Source organism: Otolemur garnettii, unplaced genomic scaffold (assembly GCF_000181295.1).
Source record: "Otolemur garnettii isolate 467f Iridium unplaced genomic scaffold, OtoGar3 scaffold00007, whole genome shotgun sequence".
Classification (NCBI taxonomy): domain Eukaryota; kingdom Metazoa; phylum Chordata; class Mammalia; order Primates; family Galagidae; genus Otolemur; species Otolemur garnettii.
The window spans coordinates 561,916-572,547 of NW_003852402.1; the positions used below are offsets into that span (position 1 = coordinate 561,916).

At 54.5% G+C, this 10,632-nt stretch overlaps 2 protein-coding genes across 6 annotated transcripts in view; one reads left to right on the forward strand and one right to left on the reverse strand.

Annotated features, from left to right (window-relative positions):
* TUBGCP6 (tubulin gamma complex associated protein 6) overlaps positions 1–6,416 on the forward strand; it is a 24,691-nt gene extending 18,275 nt beyond the window's left edge. The window contains exons 15-27 of one of the 5 annotated variants that reach the window (XM_012801156.2): positions 1,933–2,071; positions 2,406–2,498; positions 2,666–3,425; positions 3,507–4,019; positions 4,263–4,321; positions 4,477–4,618; positions 4,691–4,859; positions 4,978–5,119; positions 5,218–5,412; positions 5,489–5,621; positions 5,709–5,922; positions 5,996–6,195; positions 6,271–6,416. In XM_012801156.2, the coding sequence (XP_012656610.1) occupies positions 1,933–2,071; positions 2,406–2,498; positions 2,666–3,425; positions 3,507–4,019; positions 4,263–4,321; positions 4,477–4,618; positions 4,691–4,859; positions 4,978–5,119; positions 5,218–5,412; positions 5,489–5,621; positions 5,709–5,922; positions 5,996–6,195; positions 6,271–6,395 (2,884 nt within the window). In that variant the 3' untranslated portion in view covers positions 6,396–6,416. Of the gene's footprint in view, positions 1–1,932; positions 2,072–2,405; positions 2,499–2,665; positions 4,020–4,262; positions 4,322–4,476; positions 4,619–4,690; positions 4,860–4,977; positions 5,120–5,217; positions 5,413–5,488; positions 5,622–5,708; positions 5,923–5,995; positions 6,196–6,270 lie in introns of those variants that run through there. The other 4 variants (XR_001160987.2, XM_012801154.2, XM_012801155.2 and 1 more) reach the window with 4 other exon arrangements.
* A 60-nt stretch (positions 6,417–6,476) lies between these two features.
* The window catches only part of SELENOO (selenoprotein O), an 18,980-nt gene continuing 14,824 nt past the window's right edge, over positions 6,477–10,632 (reverse strand). The window contains exons 6-9 of the mRNA XM_003783090.3: positions 8,117–8,267; positions 7,271–7,456; positions 7,013–7,169; positions 6,477–6,932 (exon numbers count right to left, since the gene is read on the reverse strand). Coding sequence (XP_003783138.3) covers positions 6,774–6,932; positions 7,013–7,169; positions 7,271–7,456; positions 8,117–8,267 — 653 coding nt within the window. The 3' untranslated portion in view covers positions 6,477–6,773. The remainder of the gene's footprint in view (positions 6,933–7,012; positions 7,170–7,270; positions 7,457–8,116; positions 8,268–10,632) is intronic.

Consider the following 10,632-nt stretch of genomic DNA (forward strand, 5'->3'; position numbering starts at 1 on the left):
CAACTCCTGGGCTCAAGCGAGTCTCCTGCCTCAGCCTCCCAAGTAGCTGGGACCATAGGCGCACGCCACAACGCCAGGCCATTCCTTGGATGCAGCCATCATTGTTGTTTGGCAGGCCTGGGCTGGGGATTCGAACCCGCCACCCTAGGTGTATGCGGCTGGCGCCTTAGCCGCTTGAGCCACAGGCACCGAGCCCTGAATGTCTTCTTAATGGTTGGTTTGCGTGGATTAAGGCAACATCCACGTGCTGTGTTTGCTGTCCTGTCTCATAAAAGTAATCATAATTACTTTTTTTTTTTTTTGAGACAGAGTCTCATTATGTTGCCCTCCATATTGTGCCCTGGCATCCCAGTTCACAGCGACCTCTGACTCTTGGTCTTAAGCGATTCTCTTGCCTTAGCCTCCTGTGTAGCCGGGACTACAGGCTCCTACCACAGCATGTGGCTATATTTTGTTGCAGTTGTCATTGTTGTTTAGCTGGCCTGGGCCAGGTTTGAACCTGCCAGCCTTGGTGTATGTGGCTGGCACCATAACCACTATGCTACGGGTGCTGAGTCAGTATTTATCATAATTCTAAACAGTTCTGGTTTGTGTATTTTTATTTTTTTATATGTATGTATTTTAGAGAGTCTTACTTGTTGCCCCAGCTAGAGTACAGTGGCATGATCATGACTCACAGCAACCTCAAACTCCTGGGTGCATGTGACCCTCCTTCCTCAGCCTCCCAAGTAGCTGGGACTGTAGGTGCATGTCACCATGCCCAGCTAATTTTTTAATTTTTGTTTGTTTGTTTATTTTTTGAGACAGTTTTATTCAGTTGCCCTCAGTAGAGTGCCATGACATTGTAGCTTACAGCAACCTAAAACTCTTGGGCTTAAGCAATCCTCTTATATTAGCTATCAGGTAGCTGAGACTATAGGTGCCTGCCACCACATCTGGCTGTTTTTAGAGACAAGGGCTCACTTTTGCTTAGGCTGGTCTCGAACTCCTGACTTCAAGTGATCTTCCCTTGGCCTCCCAGAGTGCTGGGATTACAGGAGTGAGCCACTGTGCACAGCCAGAACTGGAGCTTGGAAGGGGCTGAGCTGTTCAGCATCTTAGAGAAAGCCCTTTGGAGGAGAGGATGGCCATGTCCTGCTCAGCCTATGGGATGACCAGTGAGGGCTGTGCCTGTAGGGGGTGTGTGTGTGTCTGTCTTAGGTTTGTGTATGTGCATGCATGTGTGTTTGTGTGTGTGCATGTGAGTAGATTTTCTACCATTTGTACATGGAGAAGAGGCACAGGGAACATATTTTTGGCTTACGGCAGCCAGATTGGTGATGGCCAACCGAGGTCTAAGCCCAGTTGCCCACTGGAGAGGCTTAGCCATTGGGAGTGACAGGCAAGTTAGGCTTTAAATTAAGCAAATAGAATGCTTGTATTGGTTTTGCTTTATGCACTTTTACACATTAGCCTCAGTCAGCGGGGCCTCCACCTATAGAATGGGAAGAGGTATGGTGTGCGCTCAGACTAGTTTTTGAGGGGCTGGGAGCCCCCACCTGGCTTTAGGTTGTATAGAGCAGGTGTCCTCAACCTACGGCCTGTGGGCCACATGTGGCCTGCCTAGGACATTTATCTGGCCCACTGGGTGTTTTTGCTGCCGCTATCTGTCCTGCTTAGCAGCCGACCCGCCGTCCAGCCCTCTAATGGTCTGAGGGACAGTGAACTGGCCCAGTTTAAAAAGTTTGAGGACCCCTTCTGTAGAGTCTCATCCTGTATTTGTTAGACAGGATGCAGGCAGGCAGGTGCCTCCCAGGCCTCCAAGTGACACCCCTGCAGCTCCATCACCAGCAGCATCTGTGGCAGGGCCTCTTCATAGACAGTCCAGCCAAAGCTGTGCCTGCTGCGTGGGGTGACTCTGGTGACCGTGTCCTTTCTGGGCAATGGCTTCAGGCAGGCCCTGGTCGACCATTACAGCAAGTTGTCCGCAGAAGCAGCTCGGCGGGAGCAGAGGGCGCTGTGGAGAGTCCAGAGGCACCGACTAGAAAGTGCACGGCTTCGTTTTCTCTCAGAAGATCAGAGATGCATCCAGGTACCACAGCATCTCTGATCTTCTATCTTGTAGGTGGAAGCTCTTCCCTTAGCTTTGGGGCTCTTTGAACCCCTGGAAACTGCACACAGATGTATGTGAGGTGTCATTTTGGGCTGGTCTTTCTCATTGCTTTGCAGAAGGGCACTGTGCTACCCTTGAGTGACACCTAGTCACACAGGTACAGATAGATGGTAAGGAGCTTGAAGGTGCTTAGCGCCTCTGCAGCCAGGCTCCCAGCTCAGCCCAGTGTGCGTGACTGCTGTGTATGGTGGCTAGGTTGGGCTGGGCACCAGCTCCCCTACTCACTCCTTAGTTGATGCTCTTGTCCTGCCAGCATGAATTTCAGGGGGTACTAGAAGACGTGTTGGAGGGTCACAGGCCTCAGGAACCGCTACCGCTTGCTGTCCTCCAGAGTGCATGCTCCCAGGTGAGGGGCCAAGACAGGACCCAGGGTGCCCAAGTTCTGAGTGGGGTATGCTGGCCTGGCCATGTGCCATTGTCCTTGGTGCTTGCTGAGTATTGCTGAACCTGGAGCATGGGGTTAGCTGGAGCAAATGAGAGGTCAGACTGGGTCTGATGGCACTTGTGTTTCAGGCTACATCTCTGGGTCCTGAGCACCCAGACAGAGGCCAAGGCTGTGATTCCAGGCCCAGAAAGCGGCACTTGGGCACCTGGGACTGTGTCCATAGGCTGAGTGCACCAGTGTCACCATCCCTGGAGGCTACGGCAATGGGGACTTGCGAGGGGCTCCAGCCAGGGGACAAGGCTGGGCCCTTCTCTGCTGGCCTCAGTGTTGGAGACTTCCTGCCCATGCGCCTGGAGGCCGAGCAGCCTGTGCAGACCAGTGAGGCCCCCCTGCTGGAGGAAGTGCTGCAGACCATCTGTCCAGATCTGCCCTCTGCAGCTCTTGGGGAGACACCTGCAGCAGCCAGCACTCAGTCCTGTGAGCTGCAGGAGTATGATTTTAGTACCATCCTGAGGCCAGCTGTGGCCACTTCTCCAGGGACTTTCCAGGCTATAGAGGGCAGCTTGAGCAGCTCAGGGCAACAGATGTGGGGGGACACTGGCATGAAGCTGGGTGCATGTGTCCCTGACACACAGGTGGCTCTGCCTCAGTCATACCCACACAGCAGTGTCACTTCTGAGGAGGGGAGCAGCCACTCCACAGAGCAGCCCCTTGGACACATGTCAGGGAATGACGTTCCCACAGAAGGCTGTGTTCATGGAATGGCCCCCTCTCGGCCACAGTGGAAACTCCATCGTCATGTGTCAGATGCTAGCATCAGGGTTGGGGAGAACGTGTCAGATGTAGCCCCCTCTAGACTGCGGTGGAACCTCCACGGGCACGTATCAGATGCCAGCATCAGGGTCGGGGAGAATGTGTCAGATGTGGCCCCTTCTCGGCCACGGTGGAACCTCCACGGGCATGTGTCAGACGCCAGCATCAGGGTCGGGGAGAATGTGTCAGATGTGGCCCCTTCCCGGCCACGGTGGAACCTCCACGGGCATGTGTCAGATGCCAGCATCAGGGTCGGGGAAAATGTGTCAGATGTGGCCCCTTCCCGGCCACGGTGGAACCTCCACGGGCATGTGTCAGATGCCAGCATCAGGGTGGGGGAAAATGTGTCAGACATGGCCCCCACCCGGCCATGGTGGAACACTCGTGGACACATCTCTCAGTTCCCCATGATGCTGGGGACACTGTCGTCAGAAGCTGAGCCAAACAAGTCTGGAACCCCCCAGGCCTCCGCTGGCCAGGTGTCCTTGGCAGGCCTCAGTCCTGGAGCACAGAGCCTAGCCCTGGAGAGTGGGCCACAGTCCCCTGTGGAAACGGTGCTCTCAGCGTACTCCTCTGCCTCTGGCAGTGAGGAAGAGAGCAGCCTCCAGACCTCACCATCAGCTGTGGCCAGACCTCATACTCTGGGAGATGGTGTCCACGAGGAGCCAGGTCAGAGTGGGACAAACTGGTTGTCAAAAGTGGGCTTTGGGGCCAGTGAGGGCCACAAAGCCTGGGCAGGAAAAGGAGGAGGCAGCCTCCTCCTCCAAAGACCCTCAGGGCATCTTTGTTAGCTAGATCCTGAGATGCTCTTCTGGGTCCATAGGAGGTGCATCCTGAGCCAGGGCTGGCCTGCTGTCCCCTCAGTGGGGACATTGGTCCTGACATTCTTCCCCTACTTTTGTGCCCACCCAGGCCCAGGGAGGAGTGGAGACACTGAGGACCTCTCTGCAAGTTGGCCTCTGAACCCACAGGTCAGGGTGGGCACATTCTGGGGCTTTTGGGGATGCAAGGAGGGCTCCGTCCTCTAGGTCCCATGTGCTGTTTTCCTTTTTCAGCACAAGGGTAGGGAAACAGGGAGCAGCGCGCTGGGTCGGGAGGCGGTTCTCTGAGGCCTGCCTCTTTGCAGGAAGACGCAGCTGCCCAGAGCAGCCCAGGCTCTGGCAAGGAAGCGGTGGAGGCCCGGCGCTGGGGCCAGGAGCAGACCTACCTGAAAGGCCTGGCCACGCAGTATCCTCTGGAGCGGTATCCGGACAGCTACGAGGCCATGTGTGAGTGGACAGGCCTGAGCGGGCGGTAGGTGGAGCCGCGCGCCAGCGTGACTGACAGTCTGGTTTCCGCAGCGGAGCCACCTGCTGCTCACCTGCTACACCACGCGCTTCCTCGGGCCTTCGCCTTCCCTGTGGACCCTGAGGTCCAGTCAGCCGCGGACGAGACTGCAGTGCAGCTGAGTGAGCTGCTGACGCTCCCTGTGCTCATGAAGCGTTCGATCACCGCCCCGCTGGCCGCCCAGTGAGCGCCCAGTCTGCCCCGGCTCCCTTGCCCAAACTCCCCCTGCGTACCTCCGCCCGACACCAAGCTCCAGGCCCCGCCCCTACGCCACGCCCGTGACTCCAGGCCCCGCCCACAGCATCTCCCTAGTGAACAAGGCTGCTGTCGACTACTTCTTCGTGGAGCTGCACCTCGAGGCGCACTGCGAAGCGTTGCGGCACTTCCTGCTGATGGAGGACGGCGAATTTGGCCAGTCACTCAGTGACCTGCTCTTCGAGAAAGTAATGGCACAACCTAGGGGAAGAGGTGGGGAGGGAGGGAAAGTGTGGAGCCTCGGCCCTGCGGACCGGCTCGGGACTCCGCCCCTTTCCTGCCTCAGCTTGGGGCTGGGCTGACGCCTGGGGAGCTGCTCAGCCCGCTGGCCCTCAACTCAGTCCTGAGCAAGGCCCTGCAGTTCAGCCTCCATGGGGACTCTCCGCACGCTGCCAACCTCTCCTTTGCTCTCAAGTACCTGCCTGAAGCGTTTGCGCCCAACGCCCCGGACGTGCTGAGCTGCCTGGAGCTCAGGTACAAGGTCAGCGCTGGCCCTCATCATGTGGACGTGCGCTGCGTGAGCCGAGGGCCGCTGCTGAGTGGGACTTGCTGAGCAGGTGGACTGGCCCCTCAACATGGTCATCACCGAGAGCTGCCTGAGCAAGTACAGCGGCATCTTCTCCTTCCTGCTGCAGCTGAAGCTCATGATGTGGACGCTGAAGGACGTCTGCTTCCACCTCAAGCGCTCAGGTGAGGCTGCCTGGGGCCAGGCCGTCGCATGAGGCCGCTGCTCACCCTGTGCCCAGGGCCACTGCTCACCTTCTGCCCTCTGCCCAGCCCTGGTGAGCCGGGTGGCCAGCTCCGTGCAGTTTCGCCAGCTGCAGTTGTTCAAGCACGAGATGCAACACTTTGTGAAGGTCACCCAGGGCTACATTGCCAACCAGATCCTGCACGTCACCTGGTGTGAGTTCAGGGCCAGGCTGGCCGAGGTGGGCGACCTGGAGGAGATTCAGCGAGCCCATGCTGAGTACCTGCACAAGGCCGTCTTTAGGTGAGGCTGGGGTCACAAGGGTCCTGTCCCCAGCCCCCAGGGTGCCACCCAACAGCGCACCACCTTCCTGCAGGGGCCTGCTAACCGAGAAGGCGGCACCGGTCATGAACATCATCCACAGCATCTTCAGCCTCGTGCTCAAGTTCCGCAGTCAGCTTATTGCCCAGGCCTGGGGCCCGGCCAGTGGCCCTCAGGGTGCTGAACACCCCAACTTTGCCCTCATGCAGCAGTCCTATAGCACCTTCAAGTACTACTCCCACTTCCTGTTCAAAGGTGAGTGAGCCCCTGTCAGGCTGGGGCCCAGAGCTGTGGGCACAAGTCTGAGCTTCTCATTCACGTGACCCTCAGTGGTGACCAAGCTGGTGAACCGTGGCTACCAGCCCCATCTAGAAGACTTCCTGCTGCGCATCAACTTCAACAACTACTACCAGGATGCCCGAGGGCCTCCCATGCAGGGGACGTGTGGGAAATAAAGGTGCCTCAGCCTATCATTACCTCTACTCTGTCTTGGGCTGGGCACAGGGTAGGGGGAGGAACGACCAAATGGAGGCAAATTTGAGGAAACTGGTGGTTTATTTAGGGGCCTGGGAGACATAAGTAGTGGGACCGAAGGAGCCACCTGTTGGTGAGACCGGCAGCCCTGCCTTTCCACACACACGGCTGAGCTCCCCTCATAGGGAGCTCCCTGGGCCATGCTGCTGAGCTGATGTCAGACAGAGACGGGTCAGGTCCTGACTGGGCGACTCTGCCGTCACAGAGAGACGGGCAAGGGGGGCAGCCTGGTGCCGTCTCGTGACTCCACAGCACTTGAGGGCCTTGGAGACTCTAGGAGCCTGGAGCACCCAAGGCCTTTATGAAGATCATGTCACACACAGTTCTGCTGCCCAGAGTGGGGGCTTGCTGCTGTAGGAGGGCCTCCTGCTGGCTGCCCTGCTGCCATCTTTGGGCTCAGCAGCGGCTCCCCCCCCATTGTCATAAGGGGTCTCCAGCAGCTTCAGCACACGCTGCACCTGAGGGACATCAAGGATAAAGAGTCTGAGGCCACCCCTCCCTTCTGGGGACACATTAGGGGGCTGGCAGGCATGCTTGCCTCTGAGAAGTCTCCACCCTCAGCAGCCTCGATGGCAGTCTGTGCAATGTAGTTCCTCAGCACGTACTTGGGGTTGTTGGCACGCATCACACGGATGTGCTCAGCCTGCCAGGCGGCCATGTCCTCAACATACTCCATGTCCTTGTCGAGCCGGGCTCTGGAATCACATCTGGTCTGGTCTTTCCCAGTTGTGGCCCATGCCACCCCTGGGCCATCTGCAGCCACCGAGGCATGGTGCCCTGGCAGCCACAGGCTCACCTGTACTGCTGGAGCCAGCCAGCCCAGTGTTCCCTGTTCTGGCTCTGCAACTGGTCCGGGCTTAGCTGCTCCAGCCGTGCCTGCTGCTCCACACGCTCAAGCTCCCTTGTGATGTTTGCCCGTGTGCCCATGAGTGCAAACAGCTGTGGGTTTGACTGTGCCAGCATAAGCATCATGGAGACCTGCCTGTGGAGTATGGGCGGTGCAAGGTGTGTCTTGGGGCTGCTGGGAGGGCCTGTCTCCAACCTGGAGCCCTGTTGGGGGTGAGCCCAGGTGGGCACCCACCACCCATGTTCTGCAGAAGGCAGGGACAGTGTCTACATGGACAATGTCACCTATGTCTTAACTGGATGCTTTTCCTCCTGGAGCCTCACTGACCCCTGGGGTTTGATGCCTGTGGGGTGTCTGTTGCTATTAGGACTATTCCCAAAGGCTTTGCACAACCTCAACTGCCATATTCCTTTCTGTGACCAGAGGTAGCTGCTGCCACAACCAGGACTGCCGTATCATCCCCCACTCTGTGGGCAGCTCTTGCTGTAGAGAGGCAGTGTGGAAAGGGTGGCCTGAGGGCCTTCCCCATTAAGCCATAGACTATTCTGAGAAGCCCACCTGCAGCAGAGCCATACCACCCCCACACCTGTGTCAGCATTTGTCTAAAATGCACCCCAATGCCACAATAGATAGGATTGGATTGCCTCTTTCTCTGGGAGGGAGTGACCACCTGGGTCCTCAGACATATCCCTAGAACCCAGCTAGCTCTGTCTCCATATTCCCCTCAAATCCACATTCTGAAAAATCCTCCCTTTCTGGAAACAAAGTCCAAGGAAGCAAGACCCAGATACCCACCTGGGATCCATTTGGGGTCGGAAGGCAAGCCTTAGCTCCTCCAGGGAGGCGCATTGTGCGGTGAGCACAGCCAGGAACTCCTCCAGGTCTGGTGACTCTCGCTCAGTCGGGAAGGAGCTCAGTGAGTAGAAGGTATTGGTGAAATCGGCACCTGGAGCACAGACAGCTCAGGGCTGGGGGCAGTCGTGGGCCCCACTGTCAGACTGACCCATAGCCTCTGGGCAACACGTGCTGAGACCTGCTCAGCAGCAGGTGTTAAGCACCTGCCCCCATCAAGCCCCCATTCCTTGGTTTCCACCCATCTGCACCTAGTTCGACTTCCATTCTCTGTGGACCTGCAAGTTCTCTGAGATATCTGCTGTGGAGGGCACCTACCCTGCTGTCATCACAGTCACCACTGCCTCCTTGGGGAGCTACAGAGTACTAATGTGAAGCTGTTGTAATATGCCTGGCCCAGGCCAACACCACAGATACTGTGAGGTTCTCAACCTGATTTGTTTAAACACAGTCACTTGTAGTCACATGGACCTCAAGATAGTGTCTAAAAATTAAATGTGAAAGAAACCAATGAGGGAATCGAAATGGTACGTTGCCAAAAAAAAAAAAAAATCAAACAGAAAAGTTGGCGACAGGGCAGTGCCTGTGGTTCAGTGAGTAGGGCACTGGCCCCATATACTGAGGGTGGCAGGTTTGAACCTAGCCCCAGCCAAACTGCAACAAAAAAAAAATAGCTGAGCATTGTGGCAGATGCCTGTAGTCCCAGCTACTTGGGAGGCTGAGGCAAGAGAATCACCTAAGCCCAAGAGCTGGAGGTTGCTGTGAGCTGTGACGCCATAGCACTCTACCGAGGGTGACAAAGTGAGACTCTCTCTAAAAAAAAGAAAAAGAAAAAGTTGGCAATAATGGAAAAAATGAAGAGTAAAAAAGGTATGAGACAGAAATAGCAAGATGGAAGAAAGTACTTTAATCCATTTACTTTTACAGTAATTACTGGTAATCTCTCCACCAAAAGGCAGATTGGCAAAATGGATAAAATGATACCATTCAACCACATGCTGTCTGCAAGAGACTTGCATTATATTCAAAGATATTAACAGGTTGAAAGTGAAAGGATGACAAAAATACTTGGCTGGACTCAGTGGTTTAGGCCTATAATCCCAGCACTTTGGGAAGCCAAGGTGGGATGATCACTTGAGGACCGGAGTTCGAGACCAGCCTGAGCAACACCGCAGATCCCATCTCTACAAAAGATGGGAGGAAAAATCTGCCCCATGTGGTGGTGTGTGCCTATGGCTGAGGCAAGAGAACTGCTTGAGCCCAGGAAGCGGAGGCTGCAGTGAGCTAGGATGACAACCACTGCACTCCAGCTAGGTTGACAGAGTGAGAACCTCACTCAAAAAATAATCCAGTGAAACAGTAACCTAAGGAGAGCTGAGGTGGCTGTACTATATCAGATAAAGCCAAAGAGTGGCATTACATATGGCTAAAGAGTCAGTTCTTAGGACATGGAGAAAGCCAAAAGAAAAAGTCAATTCACAAAGATGTCAATGTTATAAACATGTACTAAACAGCAGAGCCTCAAACTACAAAAACATGTACAGAATTGAAGGGGGAAACAGAATATGCTACTTTTAATAATGGACAGAATATCTAGAGGCCAATAAAGAAACAGACTAACCCTTGAACAGACCAGACTCTCCCTTAAGCAGCTCTGTGAGCCAACCAGCCAGATAGTACCCACTGCCAGATGCACTCAGGACAATCTTCAGGGGTGGCCATAGATTGAGCCACAAAACAAGTCTTTAAGACTGACATCTTTTCCAATCACAAGGTTAAAAGGAAAGAAAACTAGAAAATTTACAAATAATACAAAGATATATACTTTTAACAATGGGTCCCAAAAAACTGCAAGTGAATTCAGAAACTCCAGAGATGTATGAAAACAAAAGAAAAGAATAGTTGTAAATGGCTACATTTAAAAAGGAGATCTCAGGCTGAGTTGGTGGTTCACACCTGTGGTCCCAGCCCTCTAGGAGGCTGAACTGGGAGGATCGCTTTAGCCCATGGGTTTGAGTTGCTATGAGGAAGGCTGATACCACGGTCTCTGGCCTGTGTGACAGAAAGTGTTTCAAAAAAAAAAAAAAAAAAACACCTCAAATCAAGAACCTAAGTAATGAGGTAAAAGAAATCAGCAAAGACCAAAGCTAGCAGAAGGAAATAATAAAGCCTTGAGGGTGATAAATGAAGAGAATAGAAAAATAAGAGAAAAATCAAATAAGGGTTCTAGATCAACAAGCATTTTTAGCTGTAGTGATAAAAGTGAGGACACAACTAAAGTCAGAAATGGAAGTGGGAAAATAATAGAATATGAGAGAATACTATGAAAAGATAAGTAACTGGCTCGGCACCTATAGCTCAACTGGCTAAGGCGCCAGCCACGTACACCTAAGGTGGCAGGTTCGAATCCCCAGCCCGGACCCTCCAAACAACAATGACGGCTGCAACCAAAAAATAGC